General features: G+C 49.7%; 2 protein-coding genes across 2 annotated transcripts; both read left to right on the forward strand.

Moving 5' to 3' along the window:
* The first annotated feature begins 681 nt into the window (after positions 1 to 681).
* IRF8 (interferon regulatory factor 8) lies at positions 682 to 24,960 on the forward strand. Its single transcript, XM_003820844.5, has 9 exons — positions 682 to 1,546; positions 5,365 to 5,539; positions 11,231 to 11,414; positions 13,814 to 13,902; positions 15,373 to 15,478; positions 16,715 to 16,762; positions 20,753 to 21,139; positions 22,445 to 22,560; positions 23,442 to 24,960. Exons 2-9 carry the CDS (start codon positions 5,366 to 5,368, stop codon positions 23,616 to 23,618), a joined length of 1,281 nt encoding a protein of 426 aa, XP_003820892.1. The 5' UTR covers positions 682 to 1,546; position 5,365; the 3' UTR covers positions 23,619 to 24,960.
* Positions 16,772 to 20,746, forward strand: LOC130540877 (uncharacterized). Its single transcript, XM_057299989.2, has one exon. It carries the CDS (start codon positions 16,819 to 16,821, stop codon positions 17,215 to 17,217), a length of 399 nt encoding a protein of 132 aa, XP_057155972.2. The 5' UTR covers positions 16,772 to 16,818; the 3' UTR covers positions 17,218 to 20,746.
* Positions 24,961 to 27,805: the final 2,845 nt, after the last annotated feature.

A 27,805-nucleotide genomic window follows, 5' to 3' on the forward strand; every position in this document is an offset into this window, starting at 1 on the left:
AGGATACATCTTTGTGCAGCAGACAGCACTTGTAAGTAAATCTGTGTAGGCTTAGGGCCACATTGATAAAAATATATGAGAGTAAACATATACAGAGGCTGTTTTAAGAACTTCTGAGGTCCTAGATGCTCTGATTTCTGGAAGCTCCATCCCACATCGTAGCAAATATATTAAAACACTCTCATATTCTCTAAATACTCTTAAATAACGTGAGTGTTAAAACAATAGTTTCATTTGAAATTATTTGATGTTGTGGAACTCATTTTATAATGACTATGACTTCCCGGCAATCACGGCATTAGGGAATTCATACCAAGTGATGTCTAAGTTATAGTTTCAAAATATAATGAAACATTTATCCATCAATACATTGCAATTATGAAGTTAACATGGGGACCTTCATTTAAACATTTATTAATCTCAGATTTGCAGTATACTTTTTGTATTGTGCAGTCAATAAAATTTTCAGTCTCAAACATTTTCATAGGTCCCCGAAAAGCTCAACGCAAAAAGCAGCCCCCATGTGTGATTCTCTACTGGGCAATAAAAGCCAATCGCGACCCTCATTTTCCCCCGATTCCAGGGCTTCCCCAGGATGGAACGCGGAAACGCTTCTTTTTCCGTTTCCAGGGATTTCTTTCCCTTTCCAGTGTTGTTCTCCCTCTCCCCCACTTCATTTTTACAATAAATGTCAGTGCACACCCAGGAGCGGGTGGTCCCACAGGGGACATCTTAACGCCCACCCGGGAGCGGCTGGTCCCACAGAGGACCTCTTCTTAACGCTGACGCTTTCTGGAGAAAAGGATTTATGATGAAAATTTCCCCAAGGGGACCTTCTAGAGCCTAGCACGTTCGATGCTCCTGTTTCAGTCGCGGTCTCAGCGGGCAGTGGCCTCCTTTGAAGCTGGGATTCTCCTGCCCCTCCCGGGCAGCGCAGGCCACCGGTGACCCGGGACGGTCTGTAAACGACCTTCGCGTCCCCGTCCCCGTGGAATAACGCGCGGCGGGCGTCACTGCCCAATATCCAGCGCTCGTGAAGGCGGAGACTGGCGGGGCAGCTAGTTTCTGGTTGTGGATTCTGATTAATGGGCCGCAGGCGCACGGTGTGCACCGTCCGGCTCGTTGCTAGTGGCTCGCTCGGGAGCCGCCGCACTCCCGGGGCTGTCCGCCCGAGCCGGCCTGGAAGGCAGAGGACGCCTCCAGGTCGCTCCGCGGGGCCTCCGGAATTCCTGGGAAAGCCCCCCTGCAGCGCCGCCCCTGGACCCCAGGTGTGAGGAGCGGGGCTCGGCCAGCGGCTCCAGAAGAGGCCCGGACCCCCTGCCGCGGCTGCCGGGGGCGGGAAAGTGATTTCTCGGAAAGCAGAGCACTTCGAAGAAGGCGGGCCGCGCGAGCCAAGCTGCCGCTATTGGTCGGTGTGGCCGTCGCTCTGCGCACCGCCCGTCCCCCCACGGCCCTTTTTAAGGCCGCGCGCCCGCTGGCGCATCGCCTGGAGCGCGGTAGCAAGCGTGGGAACGCGGGCGGCGAGACGGCGGCGGGACGGCGGCAGGTAGGCACAGTGGGCGGGTAGGGCGCCCTTGTCCCGCGCGGTCCGGTCCCGCGGGGTCCCCGACGCCAGGCGGGGCGTGGGGGTGGAACTACCTACCGTAATGTCCCCGGGCGCAGCTCAGTGGCCGCCCGTGTCCCTCTCTGCTTTTTGCCTATTTTCCAGCCACCTAAGTCCAATCTGAATGCCCAAGTCGTTGATTATCGCTTGCCGGTTTCCAAAGATTGGTAGATAGATGCCTTTTTAAAAATCTCATTTTTCTTTATATCTGGTTTACATGGAAAACGTTAGGAGAGCTCATATAATGAACGGCAATAGCAACCCCCTGTCTTGAAACGCGCTGTATCATCCCACTGAAATTCTACCACGTGGAATAATGCTTGGAGGGTCACAACTGTGGAACTGCCCAATAACCAGTCGTTATCGAGGGTTAGTTTGTGAAGGAGGGGACAGACTGGTTCTAAAATTCTGTTTAATGACAGTCAATTAAGATTTCTGAGTCTGGCTTGAGGGCCTTTGCTTCCATCACAGCCCAGTCGTCCTTGGCCATAGAGTCTGTATATGGGCCACAGCTCACAAAAGCATTGTTTGAAAAAATTTATTGAAAGAACATTGTTTGTAAAATGAGTCCCAATACATAGGACAGACTTTCCTAAGGTGAGATGTGTTACTTACCCAGAGCTGTGAAAGGCTTTACGGATGGAAACTAGAGACTGAATTTTCTAGAATTTTAAGAAGTCTCCCCAACCAATGGCCCCCCACTTTCTTTTTTAAACCAAAGGTAAGAACTGGTAGTTAAAATGACAGTTCAAAGCTTGTCCTTTTGGGTTACGGCAGCTTCCTCTATGAAAAGATTTGGGAGTGATTCAGTCACTTGAGGAAGGTTGGTGCCAGAGAGAGAAATGGCTTTGGTGCTTTCTGGTCTAGTGATGCGGGTACGCTAGGCCAGAACGAGTGCCCTGGGCCCTCCGAGGCGGGGGAGAGGGTGGGGGCTGCTGCTGCCAGCTCAGGTGTGACCTGTAATCTGGATTAGGTGGGCCCAGGGCAGCCTCTTATCACGTCCCTCCTGGAAAGCCTGACTGCTGGATACATTTCTAGGGCTGCAGATAGGGCTTGGCCAATAGATTACCTCAAAATCAAGAAGAGGAAGTTATAAACATGTGATTAGACTTATTAATTTTTCCTGGCTGGGCATTTGGTGGAATTCGTTTGTTAATGTTTAATAAATCATTATGGATCATAACTGTAATAGAATCTCAGGCTTTTGATGTTACTTAGAATCTTGGAGGAGACCACGAAGGACACTCAGACGTGGCTGCACATGTGCAGAGATCTTGTAATGTAACTATGGCTTTTCTCTGCACCATGTGTGAAATAAGCTGCCGCTGGCGTTGGGGCGCCGGCCTGGGTTCCAACACAGTCCGCTGGCTGCCTCGGTATTTGCCGTGCCTCTCTGGGCCTCAGTTTTTCCTCTCTTAAATAAAGAGGGGGCTGGATTAGATGATTTCTAAAGTATTTTCGAGCTTTCAGATGCTATGACTTACTCTTCTCTTTTTCCTTTTAAAATTTCTTTTTCCTGTAAATCACCAAGACAGTTGTCCTGAACAGTTTAGATGTTATGAATCCATTAGGAATCCTGATAAGAAAGTGTTGACCCTCTTTCTAGAAAAATGCATGTACTAACAAAATTTTGCTTTTAGTTGCAGGAGGCTCAGGAACTGTGGATTCTAGTTTAAGAAACTTGTAGCAAGGAAATCCGGGGAAATATCTCATTTAGTTGAAAGTCTCAGAAGCCAACCCCTGTGTTGTGTTCTGGTCACCTCTGTGCAGCTCATTCCTCAATCTAGGAGAAATTTTTCTACCTTGTCCCAGGAAAGAGCTGCTAACTTGTTTTCGGGGAGTGGAGGGGGGCGGTCTTTGGTATTGGTGTTCCATTTCTCTTCTCAGGTACCCTCTCCCAAGTCTGTTCCTTCTTTATGATAAACACAGTGGCCTGCTTTAGAATTCTGGGTCTCTTGAGATACAGCCTCTCAACTTACAGGTGAGGAAGCCTCATGGAGAGGTTCAAGTGACGTCACAAGGTCTGGTTAGAGAAAAGCCTTTGCCAGAGTTCAGAGTTTTCAAACCAAGGTCTAATTTGGGTGGGCGCAGTGGCTCACACCTGTAATCACAGCACGTTAGGAGGCTGATGTGGGAGGATCACTTGAGGCCGAGAGTTCAAGACCAGACTGGGCAACATATCGAGACCCTGTCTCTAAAATGTATATCTGGGTGTGGTGGCACATGTCTGTAGTTCCAGGTACTCAAGAGGCTGAGGCAGGAAGATCGCTTAAGCCCAGGAGTTCCAGGCTGCCGCGAGCTATGATGGCACCACTGCACTCCTGCCTGGGTGACAGAGCAAGACCCTGTCTCTAAAGAAAAAAAATTGAACTCATCCCCTTTTAAATCCATAAACGCACAACTGAGGTTGTTGGATGGAGAATTTAAGAAATCCCACCTTCTCCTCCCTGGGACCTGGCCCTGTTTCCCATCTCACGGCCACCTGCAGGGTGGCTGAAGTTTCCAAAATGCGTACTTCTTGTGAAGGTTCTGATTGATATTTTGCTTTCTGGACCAGCGTGGCTCTACCATATTTTGGGATGTTATGTCTTGTTCCTGCTGATTGTTTCAAACTCGTTTGCCCAAAGAGGTCACATTTTAATCAGAAGAACAAAAATGCTATTTTTTTTTTTTTTTTTGGGTGGGCGTCTATCCAGCTGTCTGGGGGATTTCCAGCACTGTTCTTGGAAATGTTGGCTCTAAGTCGATAGGTCATGCTAGTTCTCTCTCTCTTTCTCTGTGCTGTTGGGGAAGCTGTCTGCTTGGGTGAGAGTGTTCTTCCAAAGGATGTCTTTGGGTGCCCTGGGATGGTTAGGTCCCTAGAGTGGAACATCTTCTGGAAGAGGAGCCCAGTGAACTTTGCCCTGTTCGGTAGCTGCAGTTTATTCCCTCACTCTTGTCCCTATCTTTCAGTTGGTCGTAGGAGTTGCCCAGGAAGGAAGTTTGGATAATGATAATGACATCTGGCGTGTAAGGTCCAGGCCCTGTCTCAGTTGCTTTCTGTGTAGCATCTGAATTCTCTCTACAAGCAGTACAGGTAGCGTTTTGTTAGCTTCATCTGGGGCTGGGTAGCTGATGCCCTGAGTTTGAATGCTGATCCAGGGTCTCCCGGCTGAACGGTGGCGGGACTTGAATGAGATCGCGGTTCTGTCTCATTCTCAAACTCCTGCTCTTATCACTGTGAAGGAACAGCTGTTTAGATGGGCTGGCCTGAGGGTCTCCTCTTTCCCAGACGGCACAGACGCTGTATTCTATCAGCGAATATGGGGCCAGCTGGGCGTCTGGTAGCCCAGTTGGTTCTTCGGATAATGGGCTGCTCAGTGAAGGAACCTGGTGCTGTAAAAGTGATTCTCCCTCTCCTTCCAGTCTTGCGCTAAAACTGGAGCTGTTCACTGTGGCTGTATCTGCCTGAAAGGAAAGGGCAGATGAAAGCTGGAAGGAGCACAGCCAGCACAGTGGGAGGGACCTGCAGGGGGCTGCTGGTGGCTGCAGGTGGCTGCAGGTTTCCCACGGAGCTTTCAGTTTGCATTCAGGGCTGTGAGGTCATGGAGGCCAGCATTGCCTTCTCATGGCAGGTGTCCCGGAGTCCCTGAATCTGTGGGTTTCCCCCAAGCCAGCACCTTTGCTGCAAACCTCTGAGTTTCCTGTTAGCAGTTTTTGGGTTGCTGTGATGAATGAGACAATATCCGTAATATCACAGCGTGTATTTCTGTCTTTCCAAGGATGTGTGACCGGAATGGTGGTCGGCGGCTTCGACAGTGGCTGATCGAGCAGATTGACAGTAGCATGTATCCAGGACTGATTTGGGAGAATGACGAGAAGAGCATGTTCCGGATCCCTTGGAAACACGCTGGCAAGCAAGATTATAATCAGGAAGTGGATGCCTCCATTTTTAAGGTAAAGACCCCAGCTCCCTTCCCCACTGTGGGCACAGTGTCTCCTTTCCCTCATGGACTAGTGGAGATGTTGAGTGACATCTTTCTCATTTACTTAAAAATTAATCCAGTTTTTTAAAAGCAAACATTGGTTCAGGAGTGCTGAATGTGTCTCAAACATGTACACGAGCTGATTTCACATCTCTTGAATTACAGAGTCACTTTTGTGGTCGCTTGTATTCTGATGAGGAGATCGAAGGCTCTTTTCTTCTCTTTTCTGCTGCTTCCTTTTCCTGATGAGCCAAGTGGGAGAAAATACTTCCAGACCTTCACGCTAAGACCTTTCCCCACGGGCTTCCATTAGAGGCAATGCATATACCAGGGAAGGTTTCAGTCCTTGTTCTTTCAAAGCTGATACTTCTGCCTGGCATTGTAGGGCCAGCTCAGGAGGGTGAGATGCCATCTGTCATTCCTTTGGGGGCTGGGCCGTGTGGGGGGTTGTGAACCTGCAGCAGATGTCTAAAAATAGTCTCACCTCCCTTGAGAGTAATCGGTTCCCCATGCGTGGAGAGACGTGATGGAGGGTTTGTTCTGTGCCAGGCCTGGCCCACGGCTTGTTTTCTGCTCACACGATCCTGTGTGGTAGATGCTGTTCCCACCCTCATTCTATAGAGGCACTGAGAGGAGAAGTGACTTGTTGAGGTCTCACAGCTCTTGTATGATGGAGCCAGCATTCAGATGCAAGATGGCCCAACTGTGAACACTTGGTCCTAACTCCAGAATAGCTGATCAACAGAGATTTCTTGCCATTACACCTAGATTCAGACAGAGGAACCAGGAATTAGGGCAGCCCAGCTCTGCAGACCAGCTGGGCTATCGAGTCCCTTGTGGGTCATCAGAGTCCTGTGTGGGCATCTCTAAGGCTCCAGATGTCCAGGTTTCACCTCTGGGAGATTCGGAGCCCAAGGTCAAGGTCAGCCTAGACTTCCACGTTTGCCAGTGTGGACACTACACGTAGTCTGAGTCCTAGCCCAGGTTATAAGCCATTGCCATGTGTGCTTATTCTCTTGCATTTGGGGGCCAGAGATGGGGAGGGGAGAGTGAGTGTGGGAGAGGGGTGAAAGGGGCTGAGTTGTTGGGGGCCAGAATCAGACCTGAGACCACAAACAAGGTGTGGAGGGGGTCAAGGCTGTAGGACCCCATGACAGTGCTGGACTCCCAGCCACAGATGACTGTCCCCTGACACCAGAGAACAAAAATGACAAAAGATCACACCTTAACCCCAGAGTGGACCATAAATAGGTCAAAGGTAGCTTAAGATGCATTTTGGTCCTGCTCGTCTCTGCCTGACCGACGTTTGCAGTGGGGCTGTGCGTTTCAGTAATTCTGTTAAATCTGCAATTTGAGGTTGCTGATCTTCTTGAGAATCTGATGCCCATTACTGACCACGCCAAGGAATATGGGGACAAGGGAACGCTTTGCACTCACCTTCGAGGGATCCCTTGGTGCCCCTACACGTTCCAGATTCTTTCTGATCAAGGACCCCAGGTCAGGGAGCCTCAGCACCAAGAAGTTTTGTGATGCCACTGCCTGCCTCCTCACCCTTAGTGCCATTGTGGATTTCTCTCTTGTTTGATTGCAGATGTTTTTTTTTTTTTTTTTTTTTTGCCTTTGGCATCATGGTGAACTTCTCTTGGGAAGGACTGCAAATTTAAACAGTGCCAGAGTCCCATCCAGTCGGTTGGGAACTCTGCATTATAGATAACCCCAAAGCTGGAATTTCTCTGCCTCACCACTGTTGATGTCTGGGTCTGGGCAATTCTTTGTTGTAAGGGTTCCCTATGCCTTGTGGGATGTTTAGTGGCATCTCTGGCCTCTACCCACCAGATGCCAGTAGCATCCCCTCCCCTACTGTCACAATCAAAAATGTCTTGGACATTGCCAAATATCTCCTGGTGGGGCAGAGTCTTCCCCTCCCCATTGAGAACCCTGATAAGAGCTGGCCACTGCCAGGATCAACAGACTTAACCAGAGGTGTTGGGTGCTGAGGGCACAGTTGCAGGTTGGACATCAGTAAAACATCTTTAAGACATGGCAGAGGGTGCTGGACTAGGCTGTGTAGCCCTGACATGTGGCATGCTGACGGAGATGAAGCTTCTCCCTTCACCCCATTCCCTACTTCAACTTGTGCTCGGGGGGTAATGAAATAAAGCCCCAGATTTATACATCTTATGCAATGTTCTTCATGGCCGTTTCAACAGTGTTGAGAAAAATGTGCAAGATTCCCAATGTTTCCGTTGGTTACGCAGTCGCCTGATGTGGCAATCTGAAATGAGTCTACAATCTCAGCAGGAATGGGGCCAGGAGGGAGACGCGGGTGCCCACTGGAGCAGGGAGGCCATCGGGAGGGCCACCAGTGCCGGTGGAGACATGGCGCCAGCAAGAGCCCATCATGTGCTTCCCTGAGCTATGCTTGTTCCCATCCATCCTCTGAGAGGCCTGTCTCTGTGACGTTAGCCGGATAGATCTTTGGCTGTTGGATGAAGTCAACCTCGGTCAGATAGAGCCATCTTAGGGATTTTCTGGTTATGTAGACACTTGTTTCTTTCAACTGTTCAAAGAAAACCTTTCAACAATTTAGGAGTTAAGAAAGAAATTTATGAGTTTGGTTTCTTCCGTAATAAGTGGATGGTAAAAGAGGCCACTTATACCAGAAAATCCCTCATTGTCTGCAGGCATCATCCTGAGGCCGGCCTCATGGTATAGATCACAGAAGAGAAATTGAAAAAACACTGAGCTCATTTTGTACCTACCCTGAGTACACTGATGAGGCCCTGATAGCAACTCATTTAATTTTTAAAAAGTACTTTACCTTCTTGACATGACGACAAGGGGGGAAATCTAGTTAAGTGAGGATTATGATTCATGGTTATTCCAGGCATCGTAACAGGCCTGAATGAGTTAAAGCTCACTTAGTAGCACAGATATTTCTCATTCAGCAGGCCTTGAAGGGAAAAATAGCATTTAATTAAAAAAATGCAACATGAAACAATCATATTAAATTAGGAAGACCTCCTGGTCTTAGTTCAATGCTGTCAGCCTGAGTTGTGCGTCAACAGGAGAAATAAGTTATGGTGGAGGCCGAATGAGCCATAGTGACTTTTGCGGTGGGGGGGGGCCCTGAAATCACTCTCATGTCTAGTTTTTGCCCTAGCTCAAGAAGGATCTCGAGAGATCATCAAGCCAAGTTGACCTTTTAATGCTGGCCAGAGAGGCTGGGAGAGGGCCAGGTGCCTGCTGTGTCACAGAGTTCAGGGCAGGCGGCAAGCCAGGTACCCGATGGTGGCCCTGGATGCTTCCTGGCCGTGGGCCCTGCTGTGATGGATGATGTGGCCTGGACTTGCTCGTGGGGTGAGTGTGAGCTTGGCGTGAACGAGTGAATATGGCAGTGCCTTGCAGGCACCGCGGTTGCGTATGTGTACCAGCGGATCACAACGTTGCCATGAAATCTGTGCATTTCAAGGCCCGTTTGGGATGTGGGTTAACTCAGTGGTTCTCAGGTGGGGGAGGTATCATGATTTACCCTCCAGGGAATACTTGGCCATGTTTGGAGACCTTTTTTGGTTGTCACAGCTAGGGGAGGGGTGCTATTGGCATCTGGTGGGTCAAGGCTAGGGATGCCGCTGAATATTCTACAATCCACAGGACCACCCCGCCACAAAGAAGGGTCCCAGCTGATATGTCAGGCTTGCCACGGTGGGGAAACCCTGATTTAAAGTAATAAAAATTTGAAACTACAGTTGATTTAGTACATGGTTTGCTGGTTTATTTCTTTAAAAATAAACAACAGCAAAACCCAAATTAATGCCCGGTCAGTGATGCAGTCAATGAAGAGAGCATTAAAGACCGTGTGCTTTAAGAAATAGTTTTAGAGGGGAGTTTTACATCAATGTCACATGAGGAAACTACCACTTATGCTCACTAATGGGAATGTTCTTCCAGTCTCTTTACCCCAGGTAGAGGTGCAACATTTTGCATCAACAAAGTAGGCAGCGTTGGCCTTGAACAGTAAGCATTCTTGTCTTTTTTGAGAGGAAAAACAGTCTGGGCTATTTTAAAGGAGCTGTGACTCATGGGGGCATGATGGAGTTTCTGGAAGTGTGGTCTCCTGGGTAGCTAAATCCAAATCCCTGGGATACTGGCTAAAGACAGCTACCTGGGCTGGGTGTGGTGGCTCACACCTGTAAGCCCAGCACTTTGGGAGGCTGAGGCAGGCGGATCACGAGGTCAAGAGATCAAGACCATCCTGGCCAACATGGTGAAACCTCGTCTGTACTAAAAATACAAAAATTAGCTGGGTATGGTGGTGCACACCTGTAGTCCCAGCTACTTGGGAGGCTGAGGTAGGAGGATTCGCTTGAACCTGGTAGGTGGAGGTTGCAGTGAGCCAGATTGCGCCACTGCATTCCAGACTGGTGACAGAGTGAGACTCCGTCTCAAAAAAATAAAAAAACTAAAATAAATAAAAATAAAAACTAAAAAAAGACAGCTACCGAGACCCAACCTCCCTTCCCCAGTGAGAATCTTGAGGGGCAAGGCCCAGGAATCTGCATTTTCACAAGCTTCCCAGGGGCAGGGGTTGGTATATGCATTAAGCCTGAGAACACTTGCTGTGGTGGAGAAACTGTTGGGTTGGAAGTGGGTACAGCTGGCATTTAATCCCAGACTGGGTGGCCTTGGGAAAGTTACTTACCTCTTGGAATTGCATTTTCCTGAAGTGGGTACAGCTGGCATTTAATCCCAGACTGGGTGACCTTGCGAAAGTTACTTACCTCTTGGAATTGCATTCTCCTGAATGGGATCGGGATGTCCCTACAGATCTCCTATCATTTTAGGCTGGAGGACACTGCCTGATTTTTCCTGAAACCGAAGATAATTCTCATCTGACTGTGGTTACCTCCTAGTTGGTGTGTCTGTATTCCAATTTTGCAAGCTTAAAATCTGTCCATTCACCTGTCTTATTTTTTTAAAATCTGTACTGCCCCATTCTACATTATGACTTTAAGATTTCAGCTTTGAATTTCTGGTCCTAGTTCAGATCCTAAGGTTTGGAAAAGTCAGAAAACAGATCTATTAAAAAAACACACACACACATTAAAGGGAAAATATTTCATTACATTTTAAACAGCACCTGGGGGGAAAAGTCTAGAATAAATGCAAAAATGCAAAACAAAATTTCTATTAAAAGTAACACGGCGATGGATGACCATTTTGACTTTTTGCAAATGTTCCCTTTTCATGCTAAATTTTAGGGGTTGATCTGAAAAAGCAACAACTTGTTCTTTGTTTTGAACGCTCTGGTGAAACCATATGCAACTTCCTCTTTGTGCTGTGTAAACCTCAGGTGTCTCCAGCTCTTCAGCCAGGCAAGGGCTTGGCTAAAAGGTGCACTCCAGGGTTGGAGGAGCCTTCAGCCTGGGTTCGACTTCTGACTCAGCTGTGTGAACCTGGGGGACCCCCTCCCTGGCTTGGGTCTTTTCACAAAGACTCAAGACATCTGATTGGAGTCTCTTTGGGTCCTGAAATTGAATGAGAGTTGATGGCCAACAAAGACTCATGGGAAGGGAAGGATGTGTGGGGTCCTGGTCATGGTGACGGATATTTGTGATTGGAGTCGGCCATGAATTTAATGTGCTTCTGTTTCTTTCTTCAGGCCTGGGCAGTTTTTAAAGGGAAGTTTAAAGAAGGGGACAAAGCTGAACCAGCCACTTGGAAGACGAGGTTACGCTGTGCTTTGAATAAGAGCCCAGATTTTGAGGAAGTGACGGACCGGTCCCAACTGGACATTTCCGAGCCATACAAAGTTTACCGAATTGTTCCTGAGGAAGAGCAAAAATGTAACTATCCTTTATGGGCATGAAACCTTCCGGAAGCTGCCCTGGCCTGTAGCCTTCACCACAGAACTTGGGTCTGGGGTAGACACAGGGTCTGGGGCACATAGTTTCAGTTAAACGAAGTAGTTCTCTCCTTCGTGTAAGCAGAAATTGAGATCTCTTTCCAGTGACCTCAGAGGGAAGGGCGGAGGAGATTGGGTGCTGCCCAACCTGTGCCCCACTTGCTGCCTGACCACAGACATTTGTAGGGCCTCCCTGGACAGGAATAAGCATCCTCCAGCAGTTTCTGATGAGGAATCCTTTCATTTTCCAGCAGCTTGCAGAGGAGGCCGGGGGAAAATATGGTGGCCACAGAAGGGCTGGATCATGAGGGTTGGGAGTAAAGCTCTCAGATGAAGTTGTCAAAGATGGCACCATGGGCTTCATTGTTGGAGATGGGATATGCCTCAATGTGTTACTAGATCCTGATTGTTATTTGGGAATTCCGGGATGTGATCATTCCTGAGGTTTCTTCCAGCTCTCAAGTCCCAAGAAAGCATTTGTGACAGATTAAAGCAGGACAGCAAAAACATGCCGCACCCTGGTCCTACATCACTAAAATAAATCCCAAAGTACTGAGCTGGGATCTGGCCTCAGAAGGCTTCTCAAAGCCCCGTGCTGTGCCGCTGCCATGAATTGTAGCTGACTTACGAGATAAAACCTAATTACCAGCACTGGTTTAGAACATGCTTTTAACACATTGATTTTCTTAGCCACTTGATGAGGCTTTTAGAATAACCCACTCTGGCTTTCTCCTTCTAAGCTTCTGAGTAGTCCACGAATGCCTGTAAGAAACAGAAACCCCCAAAACTTCTTGGGGCTGTGCAGAAGTTTGAAGTTTGCACTCTTCCCGCTGTGGGGGTGTTGACTTAGAATTTTTTAAAAAGTTAAAATTGTGATTCAAACAAATATATAGTGAATCTGTGTCAGAGAGTTGTGTAATCGTCATGAAGGAGGCAGCATGATGGTAAAGATGGTGGACAGAGAATCCGAGGTGCTGGTGAATGTGGCCCATGAACGAGAAAGCTGAGCCAAAGCCGATGCCCGACCCGGACAGTACGATTGCCGTTTGGGGCGTTTGTAGCCTAATCGTCTGCAATTAGCACCTAACTCTACTGAGCGTGAACCCTAATCAATACTAAATAGTAAGGCCAACAAACTGACCTTCCCTTGGAGAATCGGGTGCCCTTTAGGAGGAAACCTCTATATAATAGTCTGGGGTGGCCCTGAAAGGCTAAGCAGTCATCTTTTTGCCTCATTTCCCAGTTTTGGACAATTTTTTTTATCACCAAAAAGTAAAGTGTGATTTGAAGGAATAGAGAAGTTTCTTTTGGCCCCCACTCCCACCCCCAAGATCAGTCAGGCTTGAACCGGCAGGTGACCCCAACTTGTTTATAGCATGGGGTGCAGCCAGCATCACCTGCTAGTGATGTTAAAGAAGCAGCAGGAGGTTCTCAGGGGTGAAGCAATGTAGCATTTGCATAATTGCCTACAGGGGCCCACTCGCCTCTAACCTCAGTGGTTTGCAGGCTCCATGGTGGGCGCCCCACCTGCTCCCTACTTCCCCATCAGTAGCTTCTCAGTGAATTCTTCAATCTATCGAAATGGAATCAAAATTCAGCCAGGAGGAAACAGTGGGGAAATTCTGTAGGTCACTGGGAATAATGAATTTTTGTAAGTGTTGGTTGTGATACGTCTCACACTGATAAACTTCATAAGGTAAGTTGTCGACTGAGGAAGCGGCATGAGAAGGGAAAGAGCAGAGGCTGGCCCAGCGTGCTCCTGTGGACACTGTGCACCTTTAGGCGGTTTGTGATTATGGCTGGTGCCCACTGGGCATCAGTGAGGGTGCTGCGGTGTGTGTGTGTGCATGGCTGTGTGCACTGATGCACATGTGTATATTTGGAAAGGCCAAAAAGAGATTTCCTGCCAACTGGCAATACAAAAAAGACCCCAACCTGCCAACACATTTTGCCAGGAAATCTGTGAGTGTTTTCAAATGCCCTGGCTTATAAATGTAACCTTCTTAAGTTAGCAAATGCTTGCTGTAAAGTGTATCTGATACAGACTCATTTTGGATCTCAGAAAATAGAAGAAAGAGACCAAAGTGCTGTCTTTATCCTTTAAAAGTGTTAGCAAAAACAACCACCACCACCACCACCACCACCAACTTCTCTCTTTTGACTTTGCTGATCAGATGACTGAAGCATGGGAAAAAAATTCTGTGCCTTTCCCAAACCAATGAAGACACTCACTAACTTAACGTTTCCTTAAACTCAGCATTTACAGAGTAGATTATGGCTTCAGCAAAGGCTGCGATGCCTCCGTGCCATGTGTCATGGTGTTTGTCTGGTTTTCTGTAGGCAAACTAGGCGTGGCAACTGCTGGCTGCGTGAATGAAGTTACAGAGATGGAGTGCGGTCGCTCTGAAATCGACGAGCTGATCAAGGAGGTAAGCAGAGGCAGCATTTCAGGGGTCTGGCCCTGCCAGGAGGAGTCTCATGTCTTCTGGCAGGGAGGGGCACCGTTCTTGCCGTATGAAGGCAGCCAGAGCCTCGGGCTCGCTTAGGAAGTGGCATCTCCACCTGTACAGATCTGGAACGGAAGGACTGGCTGGGCGCCCCCTCCCCAGGCCAGCTTCTGCCGATAGGTCAACCCCTCACGCCAGATCCCTCCTTCATCCCTAGGGCTGGGCCTGAGCTGCCAGTTATGTGTCAGTGAAGTTCCTTCCAGCTCCAAACGGTTCGAACTCTTTGGACAGCAGTCTTTTAAATGGCATCGTGAATTCCCTTGCCTTCCTAGCAGGCTACAGAGAACAAAATGTAAACTTTCCTTGCTGCCTGCGCTTGTCATGATGGCGTGGGTTGTTGTACCAGCTCTCATGGCTATTTGATTGCTTCCTTTTTAATGTGCAGGTTTTATTCCTTAACGGATTGGAAAGCTGGATAACCAAGCATGTTCACATTGCACATAAACTCCTAATAGGCTACAAGGGAGAGCATAATCGCGGCCTCCTTAGGCAAGAACACATGGCTTTTGTATACCCATTTCAGCTATTGGGATGCCTTTTCCTTCTGTCTTTGGCCTCTTAACTATGCTTTTCATGGGTATTACAAGGTGGACATTTGCATGACTAAACCTCGTGCAGCCTTTGCAAAAGGTGGTGTGAGTACTGCATAAATTCTTCTTCTTAATAACATAGCAATAATGGAATCCTTAAGAGTAGCTTGGCTGTCAGAGAATGAAGATAACAGAATGTAACCTACCCGAACGGCCTTGCTCTTCTGCAGAGGCAGCTGCCAAGTGTCTGGGTGGTCTTTGGCAGCCAACTGAGTGAATTCTCGGCTTCGTGGCCCTCCACCAATGTCCTGTTTTCTGTAGAAGGCTTTTCTGCTGACTCAGCTGAGAGAGTGAGATAATCGGATTGCCACACCGGGGTCACAAGAAAAGCAATTTCAAAACATTTCATAATTGGATTTATCAGCCTCCTTTAAGGAATGGGCCAGAGATTGAACATCTGCATGTGGCTCGTTGAGCGAGATTCTTGAAAGCATGGCAGCCTTTGGCCAGCATCACTGTTCACTGGTGTCTCAGAGCTTGTCTGCGTGTCCAGGGCGTTGAGGGCAATTGGATAACCTGGAACACTGGGTCTGCAACAGGCAGGTCCTGGAAAGGGCCAAGAAACTTATCAGTGGCCCCCAAAGAGCCTAGTAATTTGGCCACATGGTTTGAATGCTAAGCCTGGTAGATTTAAGGCCTAGGGCCTTTCAGGTTGCAAAGTGAAACTTGACTTTTGTCTCCTGAGATAAAGGTGACAATATGGTTTTAGTTACACATGAACTGTTCATTTTTACAAACACTGGAGCCCCAGGTGGGAGATCAGTGACTGAGCTGCCCTCCTCTCCCTCCCCTGACTGTGCAGCCTTCTGTGGACGATTACATGGGGATGATCAAAAGGAGCCCTTCCCCGCCGGAGGCCTGTCGGAGTCAGCTCCTTCCAGACTGGTGGGCGCAGCAGCCCAGCACAGGTGAGGGTGGGTGGCCCAGAATTGTCACCAGGCATGGCCTGAAGGGTTTACGGCATTCCACCAGCCAGGGATGGAGTGGGGGTGGTTGTTGCTATCATGATCAATGTCTCATTAAAGGTAGCTCAGCCCTGAGAGGTGAAGAACGATGGCCCTGGTTTCCCAACATGAGGGCAGAGCCCAGCTGTGCCTTTGGCCCTGCTCTCTGCTGCTTCTCAGGAGGGCACAAGCTGCTTGTTCCCTAGGTGATGTCCATGCCAGCTCTCCCCACGCTCCTGGGAAAGTCCAGGGAAGAGGGTCTAGTGAACTTGTGTAAGGCCAGAGGGAAGATGCAGCTCTTGGCCACGCTGGCGCCCCCTCCCTGGGTACTCCATTAGGTCGGCCAGTCTGTTACGACATTAAGGACCCCCTCAGAACCAAAGAGAGCCCAGGGCATTTGGAGGAGAGGAGAACTCAGACCAGGAACAGGAAGTTTGTTCAGAGCCCTGGATTTGAATCCCACGCTGGGAAGTTACAGATCTTGAGCCTCAGTTTATTCATCCGTAAAACAGAGAAACCAGGACTTGCGCCATGGGGTCACGAGGGTTAAGTGAGGTATTCATCCTTTGATTCTCTTTTGATGAGCCACTCAGAACCCCCAGCTGCTTGAAATGCCCCCGCCCCCGCCAGGCCCAGGCTTCTGCAGCCAGTGAATGTGTTTGCTTCCTCCCTCGGCGTCTTCCCCCTAGCCCTACATCCCCTGTGGGAGTCTGGGAGGTGGCAGCTGGCCCCGGAGGCCTTGAAGGTTGCCAGGCCGTGGGTGTCGAGTAAGAGGCCCCTGGAAAGGCACCTCTGTCTGTGCTGCAGGAACACTATCCGGAAAGCTAGCTTGCACCCCCAGGCTCTCCCCCAGAGATAAGCCCTGGGTGGTGGGTATGCAGTCCAGTGGTATTCTGGGGGCAAGTGCTTGAGGTGGGAAGGAAATGTGGCCCCACAGTGTCACACTGACACATGGTCAGAAATCCCACAGCATAGAGGAAGTCCCCCCGACTTGCCACTCTGGTTTTCTGCATTTGTGAAACAATGGCTCTCTGCTCTGGTGGGGAAAAGCACTGAATTCAGCGGAAGCCTGTGCTCCCTGGAGCCTCTGGCACGCCATGTGCAGCCTTTTAAGGGACTTTGGGAGAAGGAGCGATTGGGGTTACTCCCTGTACACCACACCTGGGTGGCTCTGAGCTTGCTTTTCTGTTTCTCCTGCAGGCGTGCCGCTGGTGACGGGGTACACCACCTACGACGCGCACCATTCAGGTACGGGGTGGTCCGGGCTGAGCGGGGCGTGGGCACTGTTTGAAGACAAAGCCCAGATGACCCAAGCAGGGTTGCGGGGTTCCGAGGATGAGCAGGACCTGGTGTGGAAGTCTAGGCCCGGTTCCGAGGATGAGCAGGACCTGGTGTGGAAGTCTAGGCCCGGTTCTGAGGATGAGCAGGACCTGGTGTGGAAGTCTAGGCCCCGTTCCGAGGATGAGCAGGACCTGGTGTGGAAGTCTAGGCCCGGTTCTGAGGATGAGCAGGACCTGGTGTGGAAGTCTAGGCCCGGTTCCGAGGATGAGCAGGACCTGGTGTGGAAGTCTAGGCCCAGTTCTGAGGATGAGCAGGACCTGGTGTGGAAGTCTAGGCCCGGTTCTGAGGATGAGCAGGACCTGGTGTGGAAGTCGAGGCCCCAATTTCTCCTCCTCACCATTTGGTCAGGAGCTGGCGAGTGACCTCTTTTGAGGCCACTTTTCTTGGACTGGACCAGCAAGTAGACAGAGTACTCTTTGAGGCTGTAACTGTGCAGGAGAGACAGTGAGGGACAGGCCAGCGTCTGTCCCAGCGCTGCCTCTCTTTTGGGGCTGCAGGTGGAGTGGTGGAGTCTCTCAGAGCCTCATCTCAGGCTCCCCTGCCCACCACCTCTAGGTGGATGCAGCTGTTCCTATTTCACGGGCTCAGGAGCCCTGGTCACGTAGCTGGTGTGCTCCAGAGTGGGGGCCTCCCCGCGGTGGGCAGAGGTGGCCTTTGTGTGTAGTCTCAGCGGCTAAGGACCCTGGCTGCACTTCTGCCAGCTGCGCCTGGAACTGACGCTCAGGCGTGGTGACGGCATCTTCTGAACAAGGAAGCTGGGGCATCTTCCAGCATTGGCTGGTTCTGTGGGAGGCGAGCAGCTGGTCTCATCAGATGGGCCACAGAACGTTAGGGCTGGGCCTCTGGGCAGGGGAGGAAATGGGGCAGGGATAGAAGCGTGCTGGCTGAGGACTGCATGGGACAGTTTTGTGGGTAGCAGAGGTCGGTGCTCACCCAGGCAGGAAAACTATCGAGATGGCAATGCCCTGTCCATGAAGCTCTTGTCTATTTCCTGGCAGCCCTTTGAGCTGGGGGGTTGTTTTCACTCCGGCTTCACAGATGAGGAGACTGAGGCTGGGAGGTTCAGGATCTCATCCAGGTCGCGCAGGCCTCTGGCTGGAGCCTGTTCTTGAGGCCTCCTTGTGCCCGGCAGCCGCCATGCTCACAGGATCTCAGTTCTGGGAGGCCTGGGTCATGAGGCTAAGCCTCCGGGCTCGCCAGCCACTGGGCTATGGTCTGGGAGTCTGCTGACCAGTGCTTTCCGGGGGCTGTGGAGTAGCCAGGCACAGAACTGAGCCATCTCGGTGAGATGCAGAGGCACAATTTGGGGAGAGCATGTCCTTGAATTAGTCCAGTAGGGTCATAGCCACTGCCTCATGCACAGAACATCCTTCTAGAAGCTGTGAGCTTTGGTACCTCTGTCCAGCCCTGCCCCCACCTCTATGTAAATCCATGCCTCAGTTTCCTTACCTGGAAAATGGGTATAATAATAATCTACCTTACAGGGTTAAATGTGCTGGTAGGTCTCAAGCCCTGGGCACAGCACCTGATATGAGCTGTGTAGACCATAGTCTGTGGTTTATAACTTCAGGAGTCTTGTCTGTGTAGATAAGCATTTGTCCTGTTACCCAGTTTCTTTAACTGGTGCTTACCTGTGCCAAGCACAAATACAAGCTCCGATAATCCTCACAGCAGCCCAGTGAGGTGGATGCTGTTTTTATCTCTACTTTGCTGATGAAAAGCTGAGGCACAGAGTGGGGAAGCGGCTTGCCCCAGGTCATCCAGCTGGGCAGCGGCTGCGCTGGGACCGCACGTCAGGCAGGTGGGCTGCAGGGTCTGTGCTGCGGGTGTCTTTGTTGCTGCCTCTGTGGTCAGGCTGTTCCCCAGCAAGGCTGTTCTTGTGGGTGAGTGGCTCTATAAGGGCAGGGCTGGGTCGCAGCAGGCCCTTACTGTTGCAGAAGGCTCACCTGCCTCACCTTGGCAGCCCTTGGTGAGATGCTTCTCACCTGTCAGGTACAAGCCTGACAGCTGGAACCTTCTCTCAGCATAAGACGTTCTGGGGTGTGTGGTCTCTAAGACGCTCCTGCTTAGGCGTCTCTGAAGCACTTAGCTGTTCCGGGTGAAGCTGCCAGTTCACATGACTGAGAGGTGCTGGTACCAAGATAAGGCCCCGGAAATGACAGGGCAAAGGGCTAAAGGGGTGACGGAGTTGCCTGAAGCGTTTCATTCATTTGGAACAAAGTTCGAAAGTTGCTTCAGGGTAAAGGAAGGGGAGTGTGTGGAGTCCGCAGGCAGTGCAGAAGTTGCAGACTTGGCGTGGGGGGAAGATGATGAGTGAGGAAGAGCGAGACCAGCGGGGAAGATGGTGAGCAGGGAAGAGCGAGACCAGTGCTGCCATTTCCTTTTGGGTGACCCTATCTAGGCTTCAGTTTCCTGAAGTGTCAAATCAATGAGGTGGACCAGAGCTTCTGCAGCTCTAGCTTCCTACCCTGCATGATTCTAGAACCTGCGGAACTCCAGCATGGCTGGAAATGGAGCCCGTGAGCGGTGGGTTGTCAAATAATAAGGCAGGGAGCAGAGCCCAATGGGAGGGTCCAAGGAGTTCTGAGTGCCCAGCAGTGTCAGCAGGGAATGCAGATGGACTCAGGGCCTCCCCAGATGTGGTCAGCCTTGCACAACTCTAGGGGGCGCTGTGGAGTTAGGCACCTCACAACTTGTATGGCTCCACAAGGCAGCCTCGAACCGGTCTGGGGTACTTAGAAGGAGCTGCAAACTCACTAAGCTCATTGCTAGCGTATGTAATTCTTTTGGTTTAAGGCGATTAAAATGCAGATACCTCCCTGCATTTACATGTTATCTGCATTCCTACCTTAGTTTAGTGTTTTCCAAACTTTGGTCACTTGAGGTCCAGTGTCACAATTGGTTTTCACAGCCTGGACTGTTATTAACATCATGTTTTTCCTCAAATCTTAATCTTAAAATAAAACAAGTTTATTTTAAATGAGAACCCACTATCATGCCTGTAAAGGAAGACCTGTGGCACCTGGTATAAGTAGGTAATACTGTCTGGCTAGAATTGATTAAGATTGTATTTGTCTTTCATTGAATTTGTCTTGACCTCTGACAATGCCCTGAATTTGGAGTCCTAAATTCAGTGCCATTATTCAAAAGGGAGATTGACAGGTGTTAGGTGTTAGAGAGCTATCAGCACCAAACTGAGGCTTGCTTTTTGAGGTAATCAGAGGTTGGGAGAATATTGAAGATGGAATAATCTTGTGATTACATGTATCACCCCTCCCCCATTATTCTGTGTGTGCCACTTTTGGGGAACCCCTGCTTTAGTTTGAGTGTTTTTCATACTCTTTCCTGAGAACAGATTTGGATGAAGGGTTTTGCAGAGATTCTTAATCTGAAATCCAGGAAATACCAAGGGCGCTGTGAATTTGTTGAGAAAAAGATTATGTCTTTATTTTCTTTAACTTCAGGTTTAAATTGAGCATTTCCTTTTGTTATGAATGTAGGCAGCAGGCCACCGTGCCCTTAGCAGTGCCTATGAGACGGAGTATTGTCATAAGAAATGAGTTGTCGAAACATCGTTTGACCTCAGCCTGACGTGTAAATTACAACAGTTACCAGACCTTCTCTAGACCTTGTATTTAAAGAGTCAATGAAGAAGTACAGAGAACACTGTTGTAGTTAATATTTTCAGTCATTGGTTTCCTTAGTCATTCTGTGTATTTATTCATGCATATAAAAACATTACTTCTACAAGCAGTACATGGATTTCCCCAGAATATCAAAGTGGTTCCAGACACACAAAGAGTTACCCATGTAGGTGTGAGACAGACTGTGCACTTGCACAGGAGGGACCCTGTATGTCTCCCCGCAGCACCGTCATCGTGTCCCTCTTGTCCACAGCGTTCTCCCAGATGGTGATCAGCTTCTACTATGGGGGCAAGCTGGTGGGCCAGGCCACCACCACCTGCCCCGAGGGCTGCCGCCTGTCCCTGAGCCAGCCTGGGCTGCCCGGCACCAAGCTGTATGGGCCCGAGGGCCTGGAGCTGGTGCGCTTCCCACCGGCCGACGCCATCCCCAGCGAGCGACAGAGGCAGGTGACGCGGAAGCTGTTCGGGCACCTGGAGCGCGGGGTGCTGCTGCACAGCAGCCGGCAGGGTGTGTTCGTCAAGCGGCTGTGCCAGGGCCGCGTGTTCTGCAGCGGCAACGCCGTGGTGTGCAAAGGCAGGCCCAACAAGCTGGAGCGTGATGAGGTGGTCCAGGTCTTCGACACCAGCCAGTTCTTTCGAGGTCTGTACCGTCGTCACCTTGCTGCCCCCACATCTTAGAGATCACGCCTCCTATCCGTGTGCCATTTGCAGCTCAGGGTGGCCCTGTGGTCTCATGGAGGGATGTGGAGGGGGAGTGAGGGGCATGGTGCGGCAAGGAGGTGCTCCTTTGAATGGCACTCTGCCCTCTCCCACTGAGCGATCCTGGGGTGCTTCTCTGTGCCTCAACTTCCCCATGTGTACAATGGGGTGCAGAATCAGTACCCTCATCAGGTGATTGTCGGGAGGGTAAAGGAACTTAACCTCATGTACCTTGGAGTATGTTCCGAGGATGGTCCCTGAGCGCTGGCTAGAGACGCAGAGTCTGAGGCCCTGCTCCAGCCACAGGATCCAAACCTGCATCTTAGCAAGGTCTCTGGGGATCTGTGTACAGGTTTTGAGACACGCTGACTTTCCGCACACTAAGTGCTCAGGATGGCAGCTGCACACGCTAAGTGCTGCCCGTTAGCTTTCGTTACGCTGTAGGGAGGATGTGTAGGATCCCAGCCTGGGTGTCTCCTGGAGGGCTAGGATGGCGTCTCCCTTCTCCACGTCCCCATGCTCTCTGCTCCTCTCCCTGTAGCAGCACAGCCCGAGATAGTGTCAGGTCTCGGCTGCCACTGGCCTGAGAACTGCCAGAGGAGGGGCCTGGAAGGGCAGGTGCAGGGGTATGTGTGAGCTCGGGTGCATGAGCCCTGAGGAATCCCCCTAGTGAGGAGGCGTGAGGCCGCGGGTATCACCCCTGAGCAGGCAGAGCGGCACGGAAGTGCGTCCTGCAATGTACATTCCCGGGCCTGCCTCACATCCTCTGATTCCATGGGTCTGAGGCGGGGCCCAAGATTCTACATTTCTAATGAGCTCCCAGGGAAGGCGACTGCTGCTGGTCCACCGGCCCACTTTGAGACCCTTTCAGTTGGCTGTCAGAGATTCGGGTGAGGGCTGCAGCCCTCCCTGGGTGTCCTCAGGTCGGGGTTGCCAACTCAGTTGCCTCCAGGGGCCAGGCAGGTAAGAGCAATGCATGAATTGAGAGATAAGAGGGAGCACTGGGCAGCTGTGCCCATGGAGAGGCATTCAACCGAGGCATTAAAATCCCGGCAACAACCTGGAATGGCCAAACCAACAGCTCCTTGCTTGGAATTTGGCCCAAGGGCCACCAGTTTGAGATCCCATGGTGCCCTGGCCTAAATGCTGCAAGCCCTGGGCCTCCTGATCCCCCAGCCCTGCTGCTGCGGGAGTTGGAGGTCATCTCGGCCTTGCTTGCAAACACCCTCTGCCTGTGTCATTCCAGAGCTGCAGCAGTTCTATAACAGCCAGGGCCGGCTTCCTGACGGCAGGGTGGTGCTGTGCTTTGGGGAAGAGTTTCCGGATATGGCCCCCTTGCGCTCCAAACTCATTCTCGTGCAGGTAAGTATGGGCAGCTTTTTTTTTTTTTTTTTTTTTTTTTGAGATGGAGTCTTGCTCTGTTGCCCAGGCTGGTGTGCAATGGCGTGACCTTGGCTCACTGCAACCTCCGCCTCCCGGGTTCAAGCGATTCTCCTGCCTCAGCCTCCCGAGTTGCTGGGACTACAGGCCCGTGCCACCACGCTCAGCTAATTTTTTGTATTTTTAGTAGAGATGGGGTTTCACCATGTTGGCCAGGATGGTCTTGACCTTGTGATCCTCCCGGCTTGGTCTCCCAAAGTACTGGGATTACAGGCGTGAGCCACCGCGCCCGGCAGTCTGGGCAGTTTTGAGCCCTGCATCCAGGTCTCCTGGCCCTGTCATGTAAGGATCAAGTTTTGGGCTGGAGAAGAGGACACAAGGACAAGTTTCCACCTGTGTAGGAGGCAGGCCTGGGCAAGACCTTCAATACGGGGGAAGCGGATTCTTGCCATCTCCGAGCCATCTTCCGGTGTCTGGGACGCGCACAGTCTGTGTGTGTGTGTTTTCTTTTTTCGTTTTTGGTTTTCAAATCTAAGCCTCTTCTCCAGAAAGATTCTACCTGTTCAGTTGCCTGAAGGTCTAAGTGACAGATTAGGGCATTGCCACCCCTTATTTCATGTAGTCAAAGGAATGAATCTCTAATGGTGGGATTCTGGGTGCTGGCTGTCCCAGCTGGGACAGTACTGGGGAGTATGGAACAGTCTTGGCGGGAGTACTGCTTGCCCTTCCTTGGCATTCTGGCTCATTCACTTGGGACTCACGTGGCACTGGGGTCATGAGAGGACCTGGCTAGGGTCAAAGACAGTGCCCACCCCCTTTGGAGCCTCCGCCTCTGCCTCTGACTTTCTGCACCTCCCATCTAGATTGAGCAGCTGTATGTCCGGCAACTGGCAGAAGAGGCTGGGAAGAGCTGTGGAGCCGGCTCTGTGATGCAGGCCCCCGAGGAGCCGCCGCCAGACCAGGTCTTCCGGATGTTTCCAGATATTTGTGCCTCACACCAGAGATCGTTTTTCAGAGAAAACCAACAGATCACCGTCTAAGTGCGTCGCTTGGGCGCCCCACCCCGTCTGCGTCCTGCATCCTTCTCCCTGTTACAGTGGCCCGCATCATGATTAAAGAACGTGGATCCCTCTGTCTGGGGTGGGATGCCTTACTTTGCACTTAATTTAGTAAGGGCATTCTCGGAGGAGTAGACGTTTAATACGAAGTGGCGGCATAGCCCTGCCGAGATGTCGGTGATGGCCTGGATGCTGTAACCACAACCTGTGGCTAAAAATTTTATTTTCTACCCTTTCCCCGTCATTATCATTAGTTGCTGTGATTCTTTCTGCATTTTCGGTTAACTATCATTTCCAAAGACTTGTCATTCAGTAATATTAGCAGATAGCTGCTTCGATAAAGGAATTTGGAGTTTAAAAATCAACTTGTGAAAACAAGGTTGTTTTTGTCTTTATCTTTTGTTAGAGTTATAGATTTATGATTTCATAGGCTTGATTCTATGTGAAATATCTTTTTACTTTTATGCATTTTAATAAGATTTAAAAATATTTAGATTAAAACCCCCTTTAATGAGTACAAGAAAAACTCTTGGCTTGTTAGAAGAAAGTATATTCTTTCTAGAATTCGGTGCAGGAATATGTGTTCATATCCAGGCAAACGGGTGTGTTTTTATCTTCAGACAATGAAACCTTCTCCTCTGGGGCTTTGTTGCCAGGAAGATTAGAACTAAATTTTTTTTTTCATTTCTGTCATGAAATCATTCCAGATACCTCTTTTCTTCTTTCCAGATGGTTTTCACATGTGTTTGAAATATTTGTACTTTGAATTGTCGGATTTTCCATGTCCTCCTTTCTCCTTTGTGCCCAGCCTGAGTCAGCACCATCCCGCATTCAGAACCTCCCAGTGAAAGGGCAGGAAGGGGCCCCACCTGTCAGCCTTCATTTTGAGAAGGTGGAAGGTGTTAGGGTTTGGGAGACAGCTCATCCAATCTCCCAAGTCTCATGGTGGATTTGTGACTGTGAGAGTTTCCGGTTTAGAATCTGAAAAGCCAGATATGCCTGTTTCCTTTTCCCAGCACCATGCCTGTGGAGGGGACAGTCAGACCCAGAGGTCCTTTACATGTGGATGGAGTTCACAGGTGAATAGAGGAGAGGACCAGGGGACGTGGCTTGTCCCTTTTGTCCAACAAAGCATTATATTTTTAAGAATGGCAGACTTGTTTGCTGAAGTGTTCATAAGATAACAATAGGCTTGAATCTCCAATTCAAATGAATGTCAAAGCACATATCTTTAATATGCTGAATGAATATTTATTTTTGTATCCATTAAAACAGTATATTGATCTCTTTTATTCTTTATTAAAATAAAATGCTCTTTTTTAAAGCTGCTGTGTACTGTATTTTTTTAGTCACTGTCAAATATGATGTATTTCTTACCAGATTCTAGGTTCTGTAAAGGGGGAGTTACTGCTGCAATGTGCAGTGTTAATTCAGTGCACTGGACTGAAACAATATTGCACTGGGATTTTAAGGATTTTTTTTTTTTTTTTTTTTGAGACAAAGTCTTGCTCTGTCACCCAGGCTGAAGGGCAGTAGTACGATCTCAGCTCCCTGCAACTTCCACCTCCCAGGTTCAAGCGATTCTCGTGCTTCAGCCTCCCAAGTAGCTGGGATTACAGGCATACGCTACCACGTCTGCCTAATTTTTTTTTTTTTTAATTAGAGTTGTGATTTCACCATGTTGCCCAGGCTGGTATCGAACTTTTGGCCTCATGTTTACAGGTGTGAGCCACCTCACCCAACTCCTGTTTTAAGGATTTTTCTTTTTCAACCTATCCCTTAAACAACAGCAAAAAGATATGGAGACTTACACTGATGCTATGGAATGAAAACATTGGAGAATGTTTTTATTCCGAATAGGGGGCTGTTTGGGTTTCTGTGAGCTGACGGATGAGTGTGCGGAAGGGTGTGGAGGAAGTGGGGTCTTGTGCTGATTTCATCCTCCTGGATGCAGCTGGGGTGATTTGTACGAGGCCTCCCTGGTCGGGTCAGCCACACGTGGCTGGAGCGTGTGTCCTATTTAAGCACATCTCGCTGTGCTAGGCCCTCAGGATACAGCAAGGACATGAGGGACCCAGGTTGGCAGTCACAGAGATGACTTCCAGCCTAGTAGGACATTCCCATCCATCAACACAACAAAACCCATCAATTCTGGGAGGTGCAGGGCTGGCCAACCCAGGTGGAGAGAAGTTCCCCAGCAAGCTTCATCCGCAAGGCCATGTCTGTTCTCTCCTCTGCCCTCATACGAGCCCAGTGAGACTGGGCCTGTTCTTCATTTCTAGCTTACAGATGAGGAAACTGAGGCACAGGCTCATGCGTGGCTGACTGAGAGCCATCTATGTCCCAGGAGGACAGCTTAGCCTGAGAGGCCTCATGAGCAGATCTCGCTGCCATCCTTGAGCTGGTGGGCTTGCTAACACCCCACGCAAAAGGTCAGCAGCTGGGTCCGTCGCTCACTGTCTTAGGCATCTTTGCCATGAGTCACACTAATGTCCGCACGCTGCAAGTAGGAATTTTGTTTACAAGCAAGCTCTTCTCCATCCTGTGGATTCAAGGCCAAATGTGGAAAGTTGATATCGTCTGTTGTCTCCCCAGAGTTCAACGCTCTCGTGCAGACGGTCGACAAATCCTTCCTACTCAACTTCTTGCAGCAAGCTCGGGGAGAGGCGGGGGAGGGGAGTGTTTTCATTTGCAGAGGAGGAAATTGGGGAACAGGATGCTTCTTTAAGAACTCGGGTTTCCAGAGAATGCTGTGAGGGCCCTGGATGTGAACTGACTTTTGAGATGCTGACCCCACACTGGCCAGTTAGCTCTGGGCCCTGGAGGGAAGCTGGTGGGGACAGGCTGATGGGACATCCTGATAAACAAGCCATCTCCACTCTTGGTAGTTTAAAAACGTTTTAAGAAGTTAAGGTATTTCAACAATTCCTTTCTGAGTGATTGCCACTTAGTTCATTAACTTTTGCAAAATCCCACTTTGGGAGGCCAAGACAGGTGGGTCACTTGAGGTCTGGAGTTTGAAACCAGCCTGGCCAACATGATGAAGCTCTGTCTCTACTAAAAACAAAAACAAAAACAAAACACAAAAATTAGCCAGGTGTGGTGGCAGGCACCTGTAATCCCAGCTACTTGGGAGGTTGAGACAAGAATCACATGAACCCAGTGGGGTGGAGGTTGCAGCGAGCCGAGATCACACCACTGCACTCCAGCCTGGGTGATAGAGTGAGACTCTGTCTCAGAAAAAATGTGCAAAATCCATCTGGGACACAACATTTTTGCTTGCCCTCATAATGTCCAGAAGGCTGGAGATGATGACCCCTGGGTCCAAGCATCCTCAGGATCCAGTGGGTCCTAGAAATCCTGGGAAAATCTTCCTGAAAGGGCTTCACCGGGCAGCCACCCATGCCTGCCACAGGGACACTTTCTCTCCGTAAAGAAGCAGCTGTGGGAATCAGGAAGAAATGACTCCTGTGCATGATTCAGACTCTCCATAATAGAAAGTTTTGCAACCCAATGACTCGGAAATGTTTAGAAATTCTAAAGAATAATCTATAATTAATGACTGTAATTTTAACAACCCAGTGGGCTGAGAGTGGGGTGTGGCAGTTTCTCAGTGGAAAATCTGGCTGCTTTTACTACAAGTAGGAGGAGAATGACAAATATCCTGGCCCCAGGGCACACCTGATCTCAGGCTTTCTCTTCAAGCACACCGTTTATTTATCTGTTAAAAGGCCTAGCTCATGGTAAGAAGCCCATTTAAACCAGCATTTCCCAAACTTATTTGACTTGATGTTTTGCCTTGCAGCGTGTCTGTGGATGAGAGGTGCCCACAAGCGTTCAGTCTTTTATCACAATCCGACTGGAACATCTTAGGAGTTGAGAAGAGTGTGTACATTATTTCTTTCCTATTTTCTTTGGGCTACCTTGCAGTCTGGATGGAGTCTGCCAGGGATGGGGATGGCTTCAGTCTCCTCTTTTCATGTAACTAACCATTCCTAAACTTAGTGGTATAAAAAACGCTTTATTTTGTGGGTCAAAATTTAGACGGGGTACAGTGGTGTTGGCTTTTCTCTGCTCTGCAATATCTGGAATCTTAGCTGGGAACAGCTGAGAGTGACTTGAAGTCCCGCAGATAGAACCACCTGGAAGCTTTTTCATTCACATGTCTG

This window comes from Pan paniscus, chromosome 18, assembly GCF_029289425.2.
Source record: "Pan paniscus chromosome 18, NHGRI_mPanPan1-v2.0_pri, whole genome shotgun sequence".
NCBI lineage: Eukaryota > Metazoa > Chordata > Mammalia > Primates > Hominidae > Pan > Pan paniscus.